The sequence below is a fragment of the Vombatus ursinus genome, unplaced genomic scaffold, assembly GCF_900497805.2.
Source record: "Vombatus ursinus unplaced genomic scaffold, bare-nosed wombat genome assembly UNPS02014175.1, whole genome shotgun sequence".
Classification (NCBI taxonomy): domain Eukaryota; kingdom Metazoa; phylum Chordata; class Mammalia; order Diprotodontia; family Vombatidae; genus Vombatus; species Vombatus ursinus.
In genome coordinates this window covers 1,290,723-1,312,482 of record NW_020953953.1, presented here as the reverse complement: position 1 = coordinate 1,312,482, position 21,760 = coordinate 1,290,723, and the positions used below count along the sequence as shown (strand labels likewise).

The window sequence follows — 21,760 nt, the reverse complement described above, 5'->3', positions numbered from 1 at the left end:
TGCACGCACATAGGTGTCTCTGTCACATACACATGTGTGTGCATGCACACACATACATATATGCACGCACCAGTGTCTCTGTCACACACACATATGCACACACACATGCACACACCATAGTCTCTATCACACACACATATACATACCGGTGTCTCTGACACACACACACATGCGCACACACACACACCAGTGTCTATGAAACATGCTATTGTCTCTATCACACACACATGCACACTGGTGTCTCTATCACACACACACACACACACACACACTGGTGTTTCTGACACACACACCTGCACACACATGCATGCACACACAGGTGTCTCTGTCACACACACATGCACAAACACACATATGCATGCACATGCAACATCAGTGTCCCTGTCACACACATGCACACATACATGTACGTGCATACACACCAATATCTATCACACCTATGCACACATGCATGTGTGCACACATGCACGTATGCATGCACAAACTAGTGTCTCTGGCACACACACACCATTGTCCCTATCACAATACACCAGTGTCTGTCTCTTACACACACACACACACACCCCATTGTCTCCATCACACACACACACTGGTGTCTCTGACACACACACGTGCACACACATGCATGCACGTGTGCACACACAGTGTCTCTGTCACACACACATACACACACCCTGGTGTCTCTGTCACACATGCACACCAGTGGCTGTCACACACACACACACACGCACACACACCCCCCCCTTTATCCAGGCTCTTCCTCACCACCGGCCCCTTCCTATCTCTCCCTCTGTCACTTCCTCCTTTGTCCACCATCTGTCCCTTCCACGTCCCTCCTGGTCGGCTCGACCTTGTGCTCTCCCCCAGCCTCCAGCTCTCTCCCCACATCTCTGCCTCCGTCCCTCGCCTCTGTCTCGCCTCTGCCTATGGGAGACCCCTTTTGTGAGCTCGGCTGCAGGCTCTGTCTTTACGGCCACCCTGTCCAGCCGTTGGGTCATCCCCCTTGTGACGACGTGACCCGGGGCACACGCTCGAGGTAAATCCCCTCCTGACCGCTGGGCTGCTTTTCTTCAGTCCCTTCAGCTCGGCCTCTGTAACTGTCTCTCACTCCCTCGTCTCTCTCCCCATCTCTCTGTCTCTTCCTGCCTCCCACGGGTCTCTGCGTCTCTGTCTGTCTCTGTCTCTAACCTGTTCTGTGCCTGCTGGTCTTTGTCTCTCGGTCGTCCCCTGTCAGTCAGTCAGCACCCGCTACTACGTGCCAGGCGCTGTGCGGAGAATTGGGGTTGTGGTGGTGCTCTGCCCTTCCTTCTCAAAGAGGACTAGAACATCAGGGAGGTGATGCCATGACCTGCAAGTGCGTTGGACTTAAGTGAGGCAGGGCTGTGCGGAGTCACTGGCCTCACTGTCTCCTCCGGAGCCATCTGGGTCCAATGGCCAGATATCGATCGGGACGACTGGAGATGGCCCCAGATGCAGTGGGAGACTTTGGCCTTTTCTTCAAGTGCTGGGGATACAAAAAATGGCAAAAGGCAGCCCCTGCCCTCAAGGATCTTACGCTGGATGGGGAAGAAAACAAGCAAACCTACTTGTACAGAGTGAGCTCTATACAGGATAAATGGGAGATAATCAACAGAGGTGAGGCCGGGGAGGAAGAAGGCAGGGAAGGCTTCCTGCAGAAGGTGGGATTTTAGCTGGGACTTAAAGGAAGCCAGGGAGCCCGGTCGTCAGAGCCGAGGAAGAAGCGCGTTCCAGGTGTGGGGGACGGCCAGAGAGACTGCCCAGAGCCAAGACACGGAGGGGTCTTGTTAGCAGAAAGGCCAGGAGGCTGTTGTCACTGGAGCGAGAATTCAGTGGTGTGTTGGGGCAGAAGGAGTGTAAGGAATAAGACTAGAAAGGTTGGAGGGAGGGTGCCAGGCTTGAACACCAAAGGGTTTTCTAGTTAATCCTGGGGGCAATAGGGAGCCACTGGAGTTTCTTGAGTAGGGAAGGACATGGTCAGACCTGCGCTTTTAGGAGGCTTACGGTAGTGACTGAATGGAGTGGGGAGAGATTGGAGGCGGGCAGATCTCCCAGCGCCTATTGCCATAGTCCAGGCATGAGGTGATGAGGGTCTGCACCAGAGTGCGGGCAGGGTCAGAGGAGAGATGGTGCCATGGTGAACTCAATGGGCCTTGGCCACAGCTTGGATGTGGGAGACGAGGGAGAGACCCCAAGGGTGGGAGCCTGGGGTTGGTGGTGCTCTCCACAGGAACGGGGAAGAAGGCCAAAGGGGAGGGTTTGAGAGGAAAAGCACGGAGTTGTTTGGGGCATGTTGAGTTGAGGATGTCTATAGGTTGGAGATGAAGGCAGAAGGTCCCCAGAGAGGTTAGGGCAGAATCATCAGCCTTCATCACAATTACATCGCCGGGGAGCTGAGGAGCTCATCAGATAAAGTCCCCTAGAGGGAGAAGAGCAGAGGGGCCGGCCAGGACGGGAGCAGAGCAGGCAGGGCCCAGCTGAAAGGGCATGGAGAAGGAACAGTCAGACGGTAGGAGGGTTAGGGTTCCCTGGAGAGAGGAGAGAGTGACCAACATGGCCAAGGCTGCAGAGAGGCAAAGGAGAGGGAGCGTGAGCGGTCTGGGTGGAATTATGGGGTCCAAAGCCAGACTGCAGAGAGTTAAGAAGAGTCCCAGGACGGGGAATGAGGGACCTCTTGTAGATGTTTCTCAAGCTGCCATGCCTATCCCGGCTCTCTCCTCCCAGGGAGGGAACCGCTCCTGGGGCCCTCTGAGGACCGCTGGGATGGTTGGGCGCCAGGGGGCGTCCTGGGGCCTTCCCACTGGGCGATGGAACCCTAATGGAAGACTCGAGTCTGCCTGACGACGTATGACATCAGCAGTGCCGCACCGTCAGACCCACCCTTCCCCTTTCTTCTCTCCCCAGATTTCCACAGTGGCTCTCGGCCCATCCAGCCTCCAGTGGCCCCCAAGGAGACCCCCAGTCCAGATCTCCAGCTGACCACTGACCCCAGCCCAAAGCTGACCGCTGAATCTAGCACACAGTTGACCTCTGATCTCAGACTGTCCCTGACCACTGACCCCAGCCCACAGCTGACCCCTGGCTCAGACAAACAGCTGACTCCTGACCCCAGTCCACAGCTGACCACTGACTCTGGCCAACTACTGACCTCTGACCCCAACCCACCGCTGATCTCTGATATCAGCCAAAAACTGACTTCAGATGTTGTCCTCGAGCTGACCTCTGACCCCAGCCCACAGCTGACCCCAGATTCTACACCTCAGCTGACCTCTGACTCCTCTCCAGTGTCAGTGGTAACCTTCCACACTGACCTACAATTCATTGTTGATCCTGGCCCGCAGCCGAGCCCTGACTCTACCCTAGAGCTCACCTCTGATCTTACCCCTAAAGGGGAGCTCACCCCTTCGTCCACCCCACAGTCCATGCCTGATGTTGCCCCACGGTTGACATCTGAAACCAACCGACAACTGACCATTGAGTCCTTCTCACAGCTGACCCCTAACTCTGCCCTAGACCTGACCTCTGACCCTAGCTCGCAGCTGACCCCTAACTGGGCCCTAGACCTGACCTCTGACCCTAGTCCACTACTAACTCCTCCCTCCACTGAACCGCAATTCACTCCTGATTTTGTCTCTCACCTGACCTCTGACCTGTCCCTGCAGATGAATGTTGACCCCACCTTTGCACCAGTACTGACCACTCAGCCCTCTGCAGACTCACGGCTGAACCCGTCCTCTAGTCCTACCCCAACTAAACAGTTGATGCCTGACCCTTCTCCCAGCCCAAAGGTGACTACTGCCTCCCCCAGCACTCATGGGCTGACCTCTGACTCATCCTCTTCCACACAACTGTTCCCAGAGCTCAGTCCCACCTCCCAGCAAGCCAGAGTGGCCTCTGCCAGCCCAGGGCTGCCCTCAAAGTACACGCCATCCCTGCCATCCGAGCCTGCTAGGCCCTCACAGACCCCCCCAGCCCTCGGGATGAGTCCAGCTGGGCCCTCCCCAGTGGCTCCTAGCCCCGCCCCCAGCCCCAGCCCCAGCCCCCAGCCTTCAGAGGTTCCACCCATGAGCGCTGCACCTCCCGGGACCCCAGATTCTATCTCCAGTGTCCCACTCTTTGTAGCCTCAGAGCCCACCATTAACCCTGATCTCGTCCCTAACCCTGCCCCAACTCCAGAGCACGGTCCCGAGCATCCTCCAACAGCTGGCTCTGGGGGGGTCTTGGATGATCCTTCGGCCCCCCCACAGTCCCCTGGTCCCAGTAATGTGGAGACTGGCCAGTGTGTGCTGGTCACTCCCCCCACCCCAACCGTCCTTCGAGTCATGGCCTGTGAGCCCCCGGCCCTGTGGGAGCTGGTTGGGGCAGTGAGGGATGTGGGCAAACAGCTGCGGAGTCTGACCCAGGCGGTCCAGCAGAACCGAGAGGAGAGAAGGGTGGCAGGCCTGGAGCTGGGGCAGCTGGTGGAGGCCATCAGGGGCCTGGGCGATCTGGGCCAGGCCCTGAGAGGGCTGGTGGAGGCATCGAGGACCCCCGTGACCCCCGGGCTCCAAGAGGAGGAGGAGGAAGAGGAGAGACCGCGAAGAGGAGACGTGTGAGCTCCCCAAAGACTGACAGAGGACAGAGATGCCCTCCTCCCCCTAAGTGAACAAAGACCACCCATCCCAGTGCCTCTGCTGGTCTAATTGAGCACCCATTTTCTGAGTATCTACTGTGCACCCCAGATCGCGCTGAGCACTTAGCGAGAGGAAGGGAAGACACCAGGGCCCTGTGCTGGGCACTGTAGGGGGACAGAGAGGGAGGAAGGAAAAGAGACAGACAATTACAGGGGCTGCATGGAGGGGGAAAGGAGGCGGCTCAGGGAGTTATCCAGAAAGGTGACGAGGGGCCCGCGAGGCTTCCCTCTCTGCAGAGCTGCACGGCTCTGCGGGGTCCTCACTCTCTGAGCTGAGTCACGAGTTCCACCTCCATCTGCGTCCTCTTGCTGTGTGACCTTGGGCAAATGACTTCCCTCTCTGGGCCACCACCCGGTGGGGGAGGCGTGAGCCTTGAGGATCTCTAAGCACCCCCTTCCACCTTTAAACAGCCTGGAGTTTCCTCCCCCCAGGCAGAGAAAAGGACAAAGCGTTCCTGGCGTCCAGCAGCAGAGGCCGGGGAAGGTCAGGCCTTCTCGGCACCCCTAAGCCTGGGGAGGGAAAGGCCAGGAGGGTCCAGTTACTGGGGGTGGGGGGGGGCAGCTACACAAGGTGGGAGGGTCCGGGGGTCCTGTCGGGCTGACGGGCTTAGGCCAACTGCTTGAGAGCTCTCTGAGCGCGCTAAGAATCTCAGCTTCCCCTCACTCGGTAAGCCGGGCGACGTAAATAACTTCTGACTGGGCCCCTGGGAGTGGCTGCCTGGGGCGAGGTGCCCACCCTACCAGGTCAGGGAAGGCTGGGGGACAGAAGACCTGGGTCTGGGCAGCCTCCCCCCCCCCAACCAGGCTGGTCCTGCTCTCTGAGAAAGGGTCTCAGCCTCTCTCTGAGGTCTGGGGGCCCCTCGCAAGGGTGGGAGTCAACCTATCTCCCACTCCCTCCATGATCCCCAGGGAAGAGGGCCCAGAATCAGATGAACCACGGAGGAGCCCCACTGGGCATAAGCCAGAGGGCAGGTCTGGGAGGCTGGGGACCCTGGCCCCCCCTCCCTGGGCTGTGGGGAGGGCTGTGGGCCAACGTACACCCACGCCTCCCAGGGCACCACGCCCACTCCCTGGCCCCTAAGTGTGTGCTTAATTACCCAGTTATCCTATCCCAGCTGGGCTTTAAGCCGGAACATCTGGCCCAGGGGCCTGAAGCCAGAGCTGGCCAGTGCCAGCCCCCTGCTGACACATGGCAGGCCTTGCTCAGGGCCCCCCCCCCAAGGAACATTCAAGGGCAGGCCTCCAACCCCAGAGATATCTTCCCCTGCCCCCCACCAGCTCTATGGAGCAGCACCCTGAGGCCGTTTCCTCCATGGACCCCATTGCTAGGAGTGGGGAATGTGTATGGGAGGAGTGGGGAGGAGGTGGAGGAAGGATCCTAGCAGGGTCTGAGGCCTTGATCAGAGTACCAGAAGGGTCGGAGCCAGCAGGAACTCTGGAGGCCCCACCAGAGCACAAAGGGGAAACTGAGGCTCAGCAAGCACTTGCTCCTCCAAGGTCACACGCCAAGGCAGGGCCCGGGCCCAGCCTTCTTCTTCTGCTCCCACCCTCATTCTTTTGGCATGGCCCCCCACTCTCTTAACTGGGCGGGCAGACGCCTCGGGGCTGCTCACATCAGCCAGTCACATACTGCTCGGCCTCTGGGTTTAGCTGCGGCTGGGGCCTCGGTTTGAGGCTGACCTCAGCCACAGCGTGACCTTGGGCAACTTTATTCCTTTTGGTCAGACAGGGTCTGGCTCTGGGAGGCCCCTCCAGCTGGACATCTTGCCCCCAACCCTCTTAGATGGGCAGCCAGAAGTTCCCCTGGGATTTCCAAGGGTCCCTGTCAGGGGCACCCCAGGCTCTGAGGACTCTCTCAGACCACCTGTGGATGCCAGGCAGCTCCCAGAATACTGGGGGGAGTTCCTGAGCACCAGGGCCCTGCAGGCGAGCCTGGCACTAGTCACAGGGTGCCCGGGCCCCAGGCTGGCCCAGGCCTTGGCAACCCTCCCACAGACCCCTGAGAGGTCTGCGCCAGGTTCCCTCAGCAGCTGCCTCATCTCGGGCTCATTATCACTGCCTGTTAATCTCCAGCACCTGGCAGCAATTAACGCCTGTGTGAGGGCCCCAGGGCCCCCCCAAGTCTCTCATCCTGCTGCCCAGCACCACCCCCACTTCACTTCAGTGCGAGGGCATTCCCCGCCTAATCGCTCAGCTATTTCAGGCTCTGGTGAGAGCTGGAGGTGGCACAAAGCCCCCCTCCTCCTGCCCACTCTGCCTGCCTGCCTCCCTGCCCTCCAGCCTGAGCCCCCTGGCATGGGAGACAGGGTCTCTGCCTTTGGACCCCGGGATCCAGCAGGGCCCACCCCCGCAGGCTGAGAAACCTGCACCCACGAGGTCAGAGCCGCCAGACCCAGCTGGGCACGGGGCCGAGCAGAGCGGCAGGAGAGGAAGAGGGAGTGTTTGTGGGCAGGGCAGGCTGGCGGCCCCGGGCAGCTGGGAGGGAGCCAGGGCCCCAGGTGGTGACAGGCTGCTCCCCCCCCCCCAGGGCCCGCCTGGCTGGCGTGTGCACACACACATCTACACACACAAACATCTACACACTCAAACACATTCACAGAAATGCCCACAAATAGAAACCCACGCTGACTCCATGACCAACCCCTCAGACAGGACAGCAAACAGAAATGTCTTCAGGCTTTATTAGAGAGAGGAGACGGGTAAGCCTGGTGGGCAGGGAGACCCAGAGAGGAAAAAAAAAACAAAACAGAAGGAAGGACAGAGAGGAGGAGCCGAAAGAGACTGGGAGAAAAAGGTACCAGGGCAGGGAGTGAACTGAGGAAGGCAGATGCAGAGATGGGGGGCGAGAGCGTTTGGCTTCAAAGAGGCGGGCACCTCCCTGACCCGGTCTCCTCCCCCACCGCAGCCGCCCATGGAGAGAACAGAGCACCTCCTCGGAGATTCCCCCCCAGGTCTCTCTCATTCTGCACCCAACTCCTTCTCTTCTTCCTCCTCCCTCTCTCCCCTCTTCCTGGCTAGCTCTGGGCTCCCAGCTTTCTCCTGCCAGGACTGGCCCAGAAAGGCCCGGACTGAGCCCACAGGGCCCCTGTGCCGGGGCCGAGGGTCAAGCAGCACCCCCAGCAGCTGATCGGCCACGGGGCTCAAACCGGCCCAGGGTGCGGGGCGGTCACAGGCCTTCCCAGAACCTCTCCAGTCCAGGAAATCCTGGTAGAAGGGGTCCTCGCTGGGCAGTGGCTGGTCCCAGGGGAAGTAGCCGGTGAGAAGGCAGAAGAGGAGCACGCCCAGGGCCCAGGCGTCCAGGGAGGGCTGGATGGGCAGACCCTCAGGCCGGTGGGTTGGGCTGCAGAGTTCAGGGGCAGTGTAGGGGATGGGGGGCCCAGCCAGGCGCAGCAGGGTCCCCCGGGGCCGCGTGTGCCCAAAGTCGGTCAGCTTCACCCGCCGGCAGCCTGGCTCAAACACCAACACGTTCTCCGGCTTCAGGTCTCGGTAGACGAGGCCCCGCGAATGGACATGCTCCAAGGCCGAGGAGAGCTGCTGTGCACAGAGCTGGGTGGCTGACTCAGGAAGACCCTTCTGCGGGGAAGTGAGGGTCTCTGAGCTGAGCCCAGAGGCCCCCAGCCCCGGGGGCAGCGCCTGCTACCAGCCCTGGCAGATGAACGGCCGGGGGCCCACCCCAAGGGACCAGAGGGTCCCAGCGTTACCTGTAGGTTCCAGGGCACTTAGCCATCAGCTGCCACCCACCCACACAAACACACCTGTGTCAAATAAAGGGGATGTGAGCCCACCCCTACTGTCCCCTCCAGCCAGACCCTCCCCCAGAGCTGACCTCAGGCACAGCGCCTAGGCTCAGCTCCCCTTTTCTGCCCACCCTCTCTGAGCAGTCGCCCTTCCAATTCTCCAGCCTTCCTGGAGCAATTGAGTAATCTTTCCAGACTCCCCCACGGAGCTCAAGGCCCAGGAAGGAGGCCCCCAGGTTCAGAGGCTCCTTCTGCCCCTGGACCCTCCCTTGGGGTCTCTCCTTCCCCCTGAACCGCAACGTCTCCCAGCTGCGAACCTACCTTGGGCTGGATCAAGGCGATGAGGTCCCCATGCAGGGCGGGCTCTGAGAGGAAGCCGTAGCAGGCCTGTGTCTCCAGCCCGATACCGTAGGTGGTCACGATGCCAGGGTGAGAGCCAAGGGTCAGTCCCACACAGAACTCGTAAAGAAACCCTTGGCGAGTTGTCGAAGCCTTGGATAAAAGCTTAAGGGCCATGGGCGTCCCTGGGTGATCCCCGCAGGAGGGAAGCAAGGAGGAGCAGGGGTTGTGGGTAGGACCCAGAGGGCAAGTGGGAGGACAACACAGAACCCTAGAACGTCAGAGCTGGTCCGGACCAGAGAGATTATCCAGTGCCAAAAGAGTGGAGACCAATCTTCTCCCTTTATAGAAGGCGGACTGAAGCCTTGAGAGGAAACGGCTCCCCTGAGGCCACCCAGAGTTGGGATTAAGCTGGTCAACCAGCTGGATCCCCTCATTTTACACAGGGGGAAATTGAGGCCCAGAAGGAAGAAAGGACCTGTTTGCCTAAGGTCACGTGTCCAGCACCTGAACTTGGCTCCACCAGGGCTCAAGGGAGCCTGGATCCCTGTGTCTCGAGGCCCTGACACCTGGATCCCTGGCTGTCACCCCCATGGCCAACCCCGTCCTGGGGCCCCACACTCAGGGGCCCGCACGGCACAGTTCTGATCTAGGGCATGAACTCGGGTTCTTCCCACCCTGCCACATGATGCTGAGGACAAGAGGCAAGGCCATATTTGGACATGCGCTGGGCAGCCGCCGCCTTTCGGCTGGCCGCTCCTCTTGTCCTCAGGACCCTGAGACCCTGCCGGCCCCTTGACGGCCCACCCCCGTTCCTTCCGGCTACCTCTTTGTCGGTGGGTGACCAGCAGGACCCTGCCAAAGCGACCCTGGCCCAGCGGGCGCACCTCATCGTAGAGGTCCTCAACCTCGGCCCGAACCAGCGCCTGGGAGCTCAGGGTCAGCACCTCGTCCAGGGCCCGGGCAGCTGCTCGCCCCTCTCTCAGCTCCTCCTGCGTGAGTTCGCCAAGGTCTCGGCTCGGGGCCTCCCCGTCCTCCTCGCCCTTCTCTCCTGTCATGGCTGTCTCTGGAAAAGCCAACCCAGACGAGTGACCTGAGGCGGGTCCTATGCCTGGTGGAGCCTCGGGTCATAGTGCGAGGAGGGTGGTAGGGTACCAGAGAATGCCAGTACCAGGCTCTTAGACCCTACCCCACCCCGAGTGAATCCAGACCTTTGGGCTATCCCGGGGACAGCCTCCCTTGGACACCAGAGGAGCCCCGGGCGGGGAGCTCCGTGGTCAGTGTCAGCTAGGGATGGGCTGGGTGAGTTTGGAGAGAAAGCTGGCCCCTAAGGCATGGGGCTGGGGGCCAGTGACTTTGTGGTCATGGATGGTCCCCTCTTCTCTAGACCCCGCCTTCTCTAATCCTCCCCCCTCCCCCCAAACTGGGCCTCCAGTAGGAGGAAAGATGAACCAGGCAGGAGAAGCCAGCCCCCACTGTTTCCAAAGCAAACAGACTTGGGGGGGGGGGGGATCAGACCCCTCATTTCAAGAAAAGACAGGGGCTACTCACCCCCAGGGCAGGGTCAAGAAAGCTGAAGCAGGGTGGGGGTGGGAGCAGACAAGATGGAGACAGAAATTTGGCACCGGGCACCTCGGGAACCCAGGAGTCCAGGCCATAGCCTGCAGCTCCATGAGGGCCCTGGGCTCCATACTGCAGCTGAAAACCGCTTTAAGGACACGGTCCTCGATTCCGTTAGGAACGTAGCATCCTAGCCCCCAGACCCCCTCTAGGCCCCGGGTCCCTAGATAGAGACCCAACCCCCTGTTGTCTGTGGTTCTCATTTCTCAGAAGCCCCAACATCCAGGCCCCCAACCCCTAAACCTCTTTCAGGATACCGTGTTCGTGCCTTCGGCCCCCACTCCTTCCCAATGACCGAGAACCCTCACGACTGTCAGGGGCAGCCCAACTGTCCAGGTCCTCAGCACAGGGAGCCCACTTCTATTAGGGAATCAAGGCTGTGGGCCCCCAGCCCAGTCTCTGCCAGGAAGCTAGGAAGGAATCAGCCCCTGCCTCCATTTGGGACCTCGGTGGCTAAGCTTCTAGTCCAAGCTGCGCTCAAGTTCCCAGGAGTCCGAGCCCCCAGCCGCCCCCTCCATTAGCTCCTCAATCCCCCAGTCCACTAGGGATTCTGGTTTCCAAGGCCACAGCCCTTTGGCCCCCAACGAACACCAAAGTTCAGACCCCTTGCCAAAGACTCCATGGTGACCCTGGTGACAGGACCAGCGGCCCTTAGCTCAGTCAGACACCGAAGAACTGGTCCCCCAGTTCCCACCCCTTCAGGGAGCCAGGCATCTTGCCCCTAGCCCCGCAGCCCCCAGCCCTCTTGAATCTCACCTCCCCCAAGGGCTCCGGGCCTCTCTCACTACCTCCTCTGGTCAGTGCCCTGGCTGATTCGGGTGACTGCCAACCCCAAGCTGGGCCAAAGGCCCAGAGACCCCGCCCCCTGCCCCCCTGCCCTGTGGGGGGGCCTCGGCCACACCCCCTCGCCCAGGCCGCTCCCTCTCCATCCTCCTCCCCCCGGGGCCAGAGCGACACCGTGTGGACCCTTGAGTAACTGCCCATGGGTGGGCAATGGACCAGAGGTAGTAGGCAGGGACCCAGGCACCCGGGCCCCCAGACCATCAGAGAGAGAGAGAGCCAGGGATCCGGATTCCCCATTCCCCTCAGGCCCTTGGGTCTCCGGCTCCACGCTGGCTGACGCTTCAGGGACCCAGTGGACCTGCTGGGGACCTGCAGTGCCAACCCTGGTCCCCTTGAGACCCCAGGGGTCTGGGCCCTTCCCCCTCCCCCCCAGTTGCTCCAGCACTCGCCTTGGTGCTCTGAGATCATGACCCACCACATCGGTCTGGAATCCAGTTGCCTCATCTCTTAGCCCGCCACCCCCCTCACTTGTCCCTCTCCACAACAGGATTCAGGCAAACACACCCCCCCCCAGTCTCCTCCTCCCTCCTCCCACTTGTCTCTGGCCCATCAAAGGGGCATTGATTGGGAGAGTGGGGGAGGGGCAGCAGCATGTCGTCATCTACCCGTGCCTGGGCTCAGAGGGGTCGGTGGTTCCTTAAAAACCCGAGGTCTGAGGCCCTGGGGGGCAGAAGTTGAAGGGCCTGGATCCCGATGACTGAGTAGAGCCTCAGACACCGGGGCTTAGTAGGCACAGGGCAAGGGGGTTTTTCCAGGAAACATCTGCAAACTGACCTCATCAGCTTCCAGCTGCCCTCCTTTGTACCAGGTCCCAGGCCATGCTCAACCCCCATCCAGCCTGGCAGCAGGGGAGGGGGGAAGGGTGCACAGCAGGGACCCAGAGAAGGAGGGCTGGTGGGATCCAGGCAGCCCGTGAAGGCAGTCCTCACCGGACATGCTGCTGCCCCAAGGGACCTCGCCCTCCCTTCCCAGCCCCCATTTCTCCAGGACAGGGACACAGGCATGCCAGAGAACCTTTATTTGACAAACGTGCTTAGGCTCCTCCAACATCCCCTTGCCTAGTCCTGGCCCCGACAAATACTGTCTGATCTGGTCTATCCCCCTTCTGATCTGTGTGACCCTGACACAGTCACTTCCCCTGTGTGGGCCTGCTATAAAATCATACCGGGGATGAAGGGGGCTGCGGACGAGTGTGGGGTGAACTGGAAGGAAACGGGGGATTGGAGGAGGGGCGGAGGGTGCCCTCCTGGCATCTCCAATCCCGGCAGCCCCACCCCACCCCCTCCCAGGCCGGGAGCCAGGGCTTCTGGGCCTGCGTCCCACTCCTGCCCCTGACGGGAGTGAGTCATTGGAGCCCCGGGGAGGCAGGGACTAGGGAACATCCACCTGGAAGGGGGCAGGGAGAGGGAGCCAGACACCTGGGGCCAGGCCTCAGGAGGAGGTGAGAAAGGTCACCTCTCACCTCCCCCCTCACTCCCCACACCAGCTGTCTCGTCGGTCCAGGTGGCCCCTGTGCGTGGGTGGGGTGTGTGGGGGGGGGAGCTTGGCTGCAGCCCAGACCACCTGCCTCACCACTTGGTCAGGGAGTCCCCTGGGCTGGCCCTATGGTCCTGTCCCCAGCCGGGCTCCTCCTCTTCCCCTGAGCCCTCGTCTAAGCTGGCCTCCTCTTCCCCACCAGTGCCTTCCTCCTCTCCTCTTCCCCCATGGTCTTCCTCCTCCCCCTCCCTCTCCTCCCCTGCCCCAGCCCCTGCCACCACCCAGGGCTCCCCAGCCCAGTCCAGCACAGCTGCTGGACTGCTCCTCTTCTCTGGCTCGAGGGCAAGCAGCCCCCGGAGGAGGGTCTGAGCAGCCAGAGAGAACTGGGCCCAGGGCTGGGGTGGCAGGGCTGGCTGGGGACAGGCTGTCAGCCAGCCAGCAAACGTTTCGAACCCAGGGTCAGGAGCCAGGGCCACAGACCAGGGAAAGCAGGCGGTGGCGGCACAGAAGAGGAGCACGCCCAGCCCCCAGGAGTCCAGCTCAGGCCGGAGGGCCAGGGTGTCCGGAGGCTGCAGGAGGCAGAGCTCGGGAGGTGCTGAGGGCAGGGGTCCTGGTGGGGCTGGGGCGGGGCAGCCCTCTGGTCTGGTCAGCCCGAAGTCCCCCAGGGCTACACGGCGGCAGGCTCTGTCAAAGACCAGCACGTTGTCCGGCTTGACATCAGCGTGGACCAGGCCCCGGGAATGCAGGAAGTCCAGGGCTCCGGCCAACTGGACCCCCACTCGCCTCAGCTGGAGCTCCGGGAGGCCCTGCAAGGAGAACAGACTGCTGTCCTTCACGGCCCAGCGTGTGGCCCCCCCGGCCTCCTCCTGTGCTGTCCCCTTTTTCGACTACAGTATGAAGGTGCCTCAGCCTGGCTGCTCTGGGAGTCCTTGTTGGAAACCCTGTCTTCAGGGTAAACCAGTGGAGAAACCGTCCAACAGCCCCCCGCCCCCACAGGCCTTCTCCAGTGCCTCCACCCAGCTTATTTCTACCCTGACCAGGCAGTCTGAGGTTAATTCCTCCTTCATCCTGCCCCAGCTTCCAGCTGGAGATCCGTTCCTAACCCAGCCCTATCCATCTCAGAGAATCGATCCCCACCCCAGCCCTTCCCCTCTCTTTCCCTCTGTCTGTCTCGCCGCACCCCCCCCCCCAAACGATAAGGTCCACAAGGCATGGGAGAGCTGAAGTTGAGGTTGGTGGCCAGGCGAGGAGAAGATCATAGGGTGTTTGCAATCCACTCTCTGACCTAAGCCCAGACCAGCCCTGTTCCATAAGGGATCAAACACAGGAAATGAAATCAGGAAGACCCGAGTTTGAATCGTGTTTTAGACATCAACTAGGTGACCTCGGGCCAGTCACTTAACCTTTGCCGACTCTGTTTCCTTATGTGTAAAGCACCTAGTTCAAAGGGCTTGAGGATGCCGGATCAAACGTTCCACAGACCTTCAAGAGTTCACTAAATACCATCTACTTTCACATCCCGGCCCCCCAACACCCACCATCTCAATCCTAACCCAAACCCTGACCATCTGTCTTCCATGAACGCCTCACCCCTGTGTCAAACCTGCCACCCAACTGTGGTCCAAATCTGAGACAGCGCCTCATCCTGGCTTCAAACATGGTCCCCCTCAAGCCCACCTTGACCCCCAATTCCCAAACTTCATCTCCGAAGCAATCTTCTTCTAAATTTGAACCCAGTTCTTTGCTGGCTCCAGGCCATCCTCGATGGTGACCAGACTTGTACCCCCGAGCCAGGGCCTGCTCTCATCCCCAACCCTATCTCCTATCCTGATCAGGTATTCCATCTCAACCAGCTCCGTCTCCATCCTTAGACCTAACTAAGCCTGTGTCCATTCTTCTCCCAAGCCCTGCACTCATCTATAAGCCATCCCAGCTCCAAGCTTGTGTCCCACCCTGACCCCCAGCCCCTCCACCTTGCGTGCCTTCCTGAAGTCTCACCCTGTCCTCCAACATTCCACTGAGGTCTCCACAGGGTGCGTACTCCTGGGCAAAGGCGTAGTGGCGGGGGCTCTGCAGTGGCGGGGCCAGGGTGCTGAGCAGACCCGGATGCGAGGATACACAGCGACCCACGCAGAACTCACGAAGGAAGGTGGCCCACGATGCAGAGGCCCGTGGGAGCAGCTTCAGGGCGACAGGTGGACCTTGGCAAAAGGACAACAGGAGGGGCTGTTGGGGATGGAGGACCCTGGGCCTTGGTCCAGCTCTGGGCTCTGGACCTGACTTGATGTGGGGCATTAGGCAAGTAACTTGTGGCCCGTTTCTGCTCTGGCCTAGCTCCCTCTTCTGCGAAACGATGAGGTTGGGACTTCCCATTGCTAAGTGGGCGCTTCTTTGGCCCCTGAGGGTCTATGGCTCCCCAGAATAGTCAGGGGGCAGAAGCTGGGTCCCTGTGCTGGGGGTCATAGACCCCCCCCATCTCCTGCATTCCCACACCCATGGGGAACACCGTGGGCTCTGGCTAATTGCGATTTTGGGGAGGACCCCCACACCATGAACACCAGCTCACCCCCTCGACGGGGCTGGGCCAGGAAGACACGGCCATAGGTGCCAGCACCCAACTCCTGGACCAGCCGGTAGCAGGATCTCAGCGTCCGAACAGGAGTCACCCTACTGGCTGTGAGATCAACAAAACGCTGAAGGGCTGACGCTGGGTCCTCCTAAGGGGACAGCAGGGAGAGACAGACAGAGACAGAGACAGACGAGGATGGTGGAAGGTGGAGGGGGGGAGAGACAGAGAGAGACAGAGGCAGAGACAGATGGGGTGGGGGAAGGTGGGGGGAGAGACAGAGACAGAGACAGACAGGAATGAGGGAAGGTGGAGGAGGGGAGAGGCAGAGACAGACAGAGGCAGAGACAGACAGATAAGAGGTGGGAAAGGGAGAAGAAGGGAGGGAGGCAGAGAAGGAGAGAGCGAGAACACCGGAGTGTCCAGTCACCAGTGACTCACTGGGTGACTTTGGGTAGGTCACTTAAATTCTCTGGGCCTCAGTTTCCAAGTCTGTAAAATTAGGGCAGATTGGATGACCTCTAAGCTTTCTTTTTATCTGGCAGACTCAGCAGTTCTGGGGCCCAGGAGGTCTCAAGCCAGACGACCCAACGAGAGGGTACGGGAGGGGCTGTAACAGAACTTCAGATCTCAGAGGGAGGAGATCTGGCTAAATTCACATCCCTCTAAATGAGTCCCCATCACAGAAGAGCAGGAGTCATCCAACCTCTGCTTGAATACTTCCAGTTGTGGGGAGCTCACTATCTCCTGGGCAGCCTGCTGAAATTTGGGATGGTCTAATTTTGGGGAAGTTTTTTTCTTCTATCAAGTTAGAGCCCCCGTCAAGAGACGAGGGGTCAAAGGGTCCTAAAGGGGAGACCAAGGGTCATCAATTGGGTCAGGGTCATAGGGTGGGGTTGGTGACTCACAGTGAGTCATCCTGAAGGACTGGCCCACCTGTCCCTGAGCCTCGGAGAACAGGCACCATTTCATGCTGCTCCCCAAGGCTCACCCCAATAGCCCTTACAGGGGCAGCCGGCCACCAGCCCTTCCCAAATCCTGCCCACTGCCCTTTCTCCCGAGTTTCTTTTTCTGTTCCCCTTCTTGGGTCTCCAATTTGTTCTCTGTTGCGTTTCGGTGTCTCTAAATCTCTGCTTCTGTTCCTTTTTCTATATCCTCTCTTTCGCTTCTACGTTTCTTTCAGTCTATCGTGTTTCTGCAGATGTTTTTCTCTGAAGCTCTCCACTTGTTTCCTTTTCTCTGTTTCTTTCTTTTTTCCATTTCTTTGATTTGTTCTGCCTCTCCTTTACTGCCCCACGTCGCTCACCTCCAAATCCCCATCTTCAAGGGGCTCTTGCTCTCTGTTCTCCATCTCAGGGTCGCCTTGGGTGCTGTCCCTTGGAAGACCCTCCCTCTGGGGTGCCTGCCCCCTCCGGATGTTCTCCCCACTCTCTGACTCTGTAGCTGTCTCCCCTCTTCTCTGGTCTCTTTCAGGCTCCGTCACTGACACAGAACTTTTTCTGTTTCTGCTCCCCTTGTCTTTGCAGGTATCTCTTCTCTCTGTTTTCCTCTGTTGAATCTCTTGGACTTTGGCTTGTCTCGCAGTCTCTCCTGTGCCTCTCTCCTCTATCTCTCTGGGTGTCTCTCTGTTTTGTATGTCCCTCTGACTCTCCTTTTCGGTTTCTGTCCTTGCTCTGTCAGTTCTCACTGTGTGTGTGAGAGAGAGAGAGAAGAGGGAGAAGGGAGGGGAGGGAGGGGAGAGAGAGAGAGAGAGAGAGAGAGAGAGAGAGAGAGAGAGAGAGAGAGAGAGAGAGAGAGAGAGAGGACAGAAAGACAAGAGATAGCGACAAAAGACAGAGACAAGAGGAAAGAGAGAAGGGAGGGAGGATAGAGAGAAAGGAAGGAAGGAAAGAGGGAGAAGGGACAGAGAAGAGGGAGAGAGAGAGCCTCTCCTGTTTCTACAGCGTCTCTGTCTGTTCTCTGATTCCTGGTCGCTCTCAGTGACTCCCCGGTAGCCGAGGCTGGACATCTACCTGTACCAGTCTTCAGCCTGGATCTCTTTTCTAAGGGTGTCTCTGCCTGGCTTTGCCTCTGCCGATCCAAGTTCCTTGGAGGATTTTTGCCTTTGTCTCTGATTATCCTGGATCCTGCTCTCCCCTTCCACTTCTATCCCTTTCTGTATGTCTCTGCTTTCTACTCTCCTTGGGTGTCTCTAACCTCTGATTCCAAGTCTCTTCTCTGCCTTTGTCATTCTATAGCAGTTCCCTCAGCTTCTCTGTCTAGGACTGTCTCTTATCGGTGTGGGTCTTGTCTGTCTTCTTTGTCTCTCCACCCGCTGACTGTTCCGGGGGTGTGTATGGGGCCAAGTTGGTGACAGAGTTGTGTGGCCCCCGCCCCCTTCTTTACCCCCCCTGACCCTCAGCCCCACCTCCCCCTTCCAAACTTAGCTTGGCCCACATCCCGGGCTCCCTTCCCAGGACAGGATTCAGATAGGACAAAACATATTGTGAACCCCTGGGGGCCAGGACACAGGAAGGAGCAGAGGCCTCCCTGTAGACCCTGGATATCCCCACTAGTGGACCTAGCTACCTGGGCTCTAGCCACTGCTTCCAGGGAGACCGAGACACCCTTCCCTGAAGCCTACGGGAGGCAAACTGGGAAGGCTTCCTGTAAGAAGGTACTAGAAGTGGGCAGAGCTCCTCAGGGACAGAGCCTGGTGCTGAACCCAGCCCCTGGCCCCTCAGGTCCCCAGCCTGGACAGGAGGAGATTGAGTTGTGGGAAGCTGTTGACAGACACCAAAAACTCATGGCTAGGGAACACCTGGGTCCCAGGCATGTCAAGTCAGCCCAGGAGGCCCTGGCCCCCTGCCTTCCCTCTGCCAGAAAGACACTGGGATCCAGAGCTGGCTTTGCACCTCCCCTTTTAGCCATACAAGCTCTCTAGGGTCACCCCACTCGGGCTTTGACCTCCAGCCCTGGATGCCAAGCCTTCTGGGGGCCCAGGAGAAGCCGGCTCTCTCCTGGGAACTCCCAAGGCCTTGTTTTCCACAGTAGCCTCTGCTCAAGGCCATTTGACCTTGGGCAGAGCATCGCCCCCCTCACCCCTGCCCTGCATAAAGGGGTCATTTGAGTCTGACATTCAGAGTCGTCTAGGCTGAAAGTGCTCCTGAAAGGGCATGAGCCTGAGCTCCCCGAGGGCTTGTCCAGAGACCGACGAAGTAGGCAGCATGGGGCACCTGGGTCCCAGCCCAGCCCAGCCATCGAATTCTGCGGTATCTGCCTGCCTTTAGAAGGGAGTTGGGGTTCGTAAATGCCAAGCTCTGAATCCCACACCTGGGGGCTTTTTGGGCTGGGCAGGAGTAAATTCCTGGCCTTCAGCATGGACTGAACAAAGAGGTGAAGATCTGCAGGGAGACTGAAGGCTCAGGTGCAGTCACCATTTTCAGAAGAGTGGATTGTAAATCCCGGGTGGGCAGGAATCATTCCAAACTTTTGTCTTTTTATCTCCAATGCACAAAACAATGCCTACCTGACAGATGTTTGATAAATGCTTCGAATCAGAAGGCAGGAAACCTGCCTGCAGCAGGGGTTTGGGAGACTCACCCCATGTCTTCTCCTGCCCGCCCTGGCCATCCCCAACCTCCCCTCCACATACACACAGAGCCCCGTGGCCTGGCTCCTCTGGGCTCCACAGCGGCGTTTATTCATAGACAGACAAGAGGAACAGAAACATCCACCCCCAACCCACACTCTGGGAACCGCTTCACTCTAGTCAGCAGATAAGAAACGTGGAAGGATTGGGCGTGGGCAGAGGGTCAAGGAGACCAGTGAGGAAGGGGGTGGGGAGGAACAGGCCCCCTGGGACCAGAGAATCCACATTTTCCCATCATTTGCCTCACCTGGAAGGTGGACCCAACCTGTCATCCTGGTGGTGGCAACAGGGTGGGACTCTGGGTCAGTGTGGGGCGGGGGGGGGGGGCTATCCTGCAATGGCGGGGAGGGTGTTAGGGTCCAGAACTCTCTGCAGTCTCCCCAGGGAGATAACCCCACCTCCATCTTGCTCTTTCTTCCACTGTTGGAACCTAAAGGGTGGGTTTCATTTCAGAGAGAGGGTAGAGGGGATGGGGGCGGCCATAAAACAAGTTTGGGGGGTTGTGAGTGTCAGGAGGGCACCCCCCCTGCCCCCCCCAGACCTCCCTCTTCCTCCTCCTCCAGGTCAAAGGCTGAGTGGTCCTGACTGTCAAAGCAGGAGGCGCTGAGGTATGCAGGGGCAGGAGGAGGGGTCCGAGAGGGAGAGGGAGGAGAAGGGGGGTCGTCGACTGTCTCCGCCAGAGCTGGGGCTGCCTCTTCCGTGGAGGGCGCAGCCCTGCTCGTGGCCCCTTCCACCTTGGCCCGGTGACACCGCTGGTGCCGCAAGAGGCTGTAGGCCCTGGAGAAGCGGCGGGAGCACAGGGGGCAGGGATGGGGGGCGGGGCCCCCCGCGTGCACCTGGGCGTGACGGGCCAGATCCGCCAGTCGCTTAAACTCCCGCTGGCAGCGGACACACTGGAAGGGCCGGGCTCCCGAGTGGGTGACGCCGTGCTGGCGGAGGTGGGCCCGCCGACGGAAGCCTTTGCCACACTCTGGGCACCGGAAACGGGGCTCCACGGGTGGTGGGGGGGGTGGAGGCGGCTCTTCCCCGGGCCCAGGGCCCGAGGCCCGTTCTCCTTCACGGCTCGCCCCATCTTCTCCGTTCTGCCCCTGGGATTCTGCCCCTTTGGCAAAGGTCCATCCCTTGGAGGCGCCGCCCACGCCTCTCTCCTCCTTGTCAGACCGCGGAGTGGTCGGGGCAGACGCCAGCAGGGTCAGGCCATGGACACGGCGGTGCTGCCGGAGGTAGGAGGCCAGGCGAAAGGCCAGGCCACAGTCCGGGCAGGCGAACGGCCGGTCCGGGGAATGGACCAGCTGGTGTCGGGACAGCGACCAGGGCCTGGCGAAGGCCTTGAGGCAGACAGGGCACTGGTGGCGCTTGGGCCGCGGAGGGGGCCCCGGCTCCCCGTCGGGGCCTGCCCGGCCCCCCGAGCTCCGCAGGCACGGGTGGGCCTTCAGCTCCCCCTTGGTGGGGAAGGCCTCTCTGCAGCGCAGACACAACAGGGTCCAGTCAGCCTGGAGCAGGACCTCCTTCTCCTCCCCGCGGCCAGCCGCTGCCCGAGCCAGCTCGGCCGCCTCCTCCTGGGCGTCCTCGGGAGGCCCCGCAGCCGGGGCCGGCTCCGCCGCGGGCTCCTGGCTCCCCGGCACCTCGGCCCCCACTGGCTCCCCGCTGCCGCCGTGCTCCTGGGCCAGGTGCAGCTGCAGCTGGGCCGGCTCCGGGAACGTACGCGGACAGGCTGCACACCGCAGAGGCGGCTGAGGGCCGTGGCCTCGCAGGTGCCGGGCCAGGTGGGCTGGCCGGCGAAAGGCCTTGGGGCACAGGGGGCAGGCGTGGGGGCGCAGGCCCGAGTGGCTGAGCCGGTGACGGGACAGGTAGTAGGGGAAACGGAAGAGGCGGCCACAGGTGGGACAGGGCAGGGGTGCCCTGGGAGCGGCTCCGCCGCCCCGGCCCCGTCCACGGCCTCGGCCACGGCCCCGGCCCCGGCCTCGGCCCCGAGGAGAGGCGCCTGGGGCTGGCGGAGGAGGCTGGGGGTCCATACCTACAGGGAAAGAAGGAGAAAGAGGCATGATGTACACACGGGGCCAGCTAAGAGGCAGCTAGAGATGGAGGGGAGCCAAAGAGATCCACAGGAAAAGATACAGGGGGAGAAAAGCGAGGGAGTGGAGTGGGCAAGGAGGGGGACAGCAAGACAGAGGGAAAGACGGGCACGAGGGGGAGAGAGCAAGGACAGAGGGAGAAAGATGGGGGAGGAAACGGAGGGGGAGAGAGACAGAGACAAAGACTCGGGGGGAGAGGAGGGAGGGAGAGACAGAGAGAAAGAGACAGAGAAAGAAAGACAGGGAGGGGAAAAGAGACAGAGAGAAAGATGGCAGGGAGAGAGACAGAGAGAGAAAGATGGCAGGGAGAGGAAAGACAGGGGAGGAGATGGAGGGGGACAAACACAGGGGGAGAGACAGAAAGACAGAGACAGGAGGGGGGGAGAGACAGGCAAAGAGACAGAGAAAGAAAGACATGGGGGGGAAATGAAGGGTGAAAGAGAGAGACAGAAAGACAGGAAGGGGGGAGAGAGACAGAAAAATGGAGGAGGGAGAGAAGGGAGAGGGGTGGAGAAAGGGGAAGGGAAGGAATAAGCATTTACATAGCACCTACTATGTGCTAAGTGCTTTACAAATGTTAGCTCATTTGGTCCTCACAACAACCTTAGGAGGTAGGTGCTATTACTATTCTCATTTGACAGATGAAGAAACTGAGGCAGACAAAGGTGAAGTGACTTGCCCAGGATCACCCGGATAATAAATGTCTGAGGCCATACTTGAACTCTGGTCTTGGGGACTCCAAGCCCAGGGCAGTCACCAGCTGCCAAGAAGGGGGTGGGGGTG

General features: G+C 60.2%; 4 protein-coding genes across 8 annotated transcripts in view; 1 reads left to right on the top strand and 3 right to left on the bottom strand.

Annotated features, from left to right (window-relative positions):
- The window catches only part of SSC5D (scavenger receptor cysteine rich family member with 5 domains), a 16,317-nt gene extending 11,613 nt beyond the window's left edge, over positions 1–4,704 (top strand). For both annotated transcript variants that reach the window (XM_027860100.1, XM_027860099.1), the window contains one exon: positions 2,923–4,704. In XM_027860100.1, the coding sequence (XP_027715901.1) occupies positions 2,923–4,613 (1,691 nt within the window). In that variant the 3' untranslated portion in view covers positions 4,614–4,704. The remainder of the gene's footprint in view (positions 1–2,922) is intronic.
- Positions 4,705–7,357: 2,653 nt separating this feature from the next.
- SBK2 (SH3 domain binding kinase family member 2) lies at positions 7,358–12,130 on the bottom strand. Of its 3 annotated transcripts, none has more exons than XM_027860107.1 (4): positions 11,835–12,130; positions 9,593–9,832; positions 8,749–8,951; positions 7,358–8,263 (listed from the first exon to the last, which is right to left on the bottom strand). In XM_027860107.1, exons 2-4 carry the CDS (start codon positions 9,822–9,824, stop codon positions 7,649–7,651), a joined length of 1,050 nt encoding a protein of 349 aa, XP_027715908.1. In that variant the 5' UTR covers positions 9,825–9,832; positions 11,835–12,130; the 3' UTR covers positions 7,358–7,648. The 3 variants fall into 3 exon arrangements, with proteins under 3 accessions (XP_027715908.1, XP_027715907.1, XP_027715906.1); XM_027860106.1 differs by lacking the exon at positions 11,835–12,130 and adding an exon at positions 11,143–11,238; XM_027860105.1 differs by lacking the exon at positions 11,835–12,130 and adding an exon at positions 10,318–11,234.
- Positions 12,131–12,232: 102 nt separating this feature from the next.
- SBK3 (SH3 domain binding kinase family member 3) lies at positions 12,233–17,002 on the bottom strand. 2 transcript variants are annotated; one of them, XM_027860103.1, is made up of 4 exons: positions 16,578–17,002; positions 15,272–15,422; positions 14,704–14,906; positions 12,233–13,511 (listed from the first exon to the last, which is right to left on the bottom strand). In XM_027860103.1, exons 1-4 carry the CDS (start codon positions 16,620–16,622, stop codon positions 12,798–12,800), a joined length of 1,113 nt encoding a protein of 370 aa, XP_027715904.1. In that variant the 5' UTR covers positions 16,623–17,002; the 3' UTR covers positions 12,233–12,797. The 2 variants fall into 2 exon arrangements, with proteins under 2 accessions (XP_027715904.1, XP_027715905.1); XM_027860104.1 differs by having other exon boundaries at positions 14,704–15,379.
- Positions 17,003–18,729: 1,727 nt separating this feature from the next.
- Positions 18,730–21,125, bottom strand: ZNF579 (zinc finger protein 579). Its single transcript, XM_027860102.1, has one exon. It carries the CDS (start codon positions 20,945–20,947, stop codon positions 19,412–19,414), a length of 1,536 nt encoding a protein of 511 aa, XP_027715903.1. The 5' UTR covers positions 20,948–21,125; the 3' UTR covers positions 18,730–19,411.
- Positions 21,126–21,760: the final 635 nt, after the last annotated feature.

Excerpts from the sequence above, each read along its gene's own strand:
- SBK2 (XM_027860107.1), bottom strand. The coding sequence starts at position 9,824 with ATGACAGGAGAGAAGGGCGAGGAGGACGGGGAGGCCCCGAGCCGAGAC. Across the intron at positions 8,952-9,592 it reads GGTCACCCACCGACAAAGAG|GGACGCCCATGGCCCTTAAG; the intron begins GTAGCCGGAAGG and ends GGGATCACCCAG. Across the intron at positions 8,264-8,748 it reads TCGCCTTGATCCAGCCCAAG|AAGGGTCTTCCTGAGTCAGC; the intron begins GTAGGTTCGCAG and ends ACTTCCCCGCAG.
- SBK3 (XM_027860103.1), bottom strand. The coding sequence starts at position 16,622 with ATGGAGAACAGAGAGCAAGAGCCCCTTGAAGATGGGGATTTGGAG. Across the intron at positions 14,907-15,271 it reads GGCCCAGCCCCGTCGAGGGG|GTCCACCTGTCGCCCTGAAG; the intron begins GTGAGCTGGTGT and ends CCTTTTGCCAAG. Across the intron at positions 13,512-14,703 it reads GTGGAATGTTGGAGGACAGG|GGCCTCCCGGAGCTCCAGCT; the intron begins GTGAGACTTCAG and ends TTCTCCTTGCAG.
- ZNF579 (XM_027860102.1), bottom strand. The coding sequence starts at position 20,947 with ATGCCTCTTTCTCCTTCTTTCCCTGTAGGTATGGACCCCCAGCCTCCT.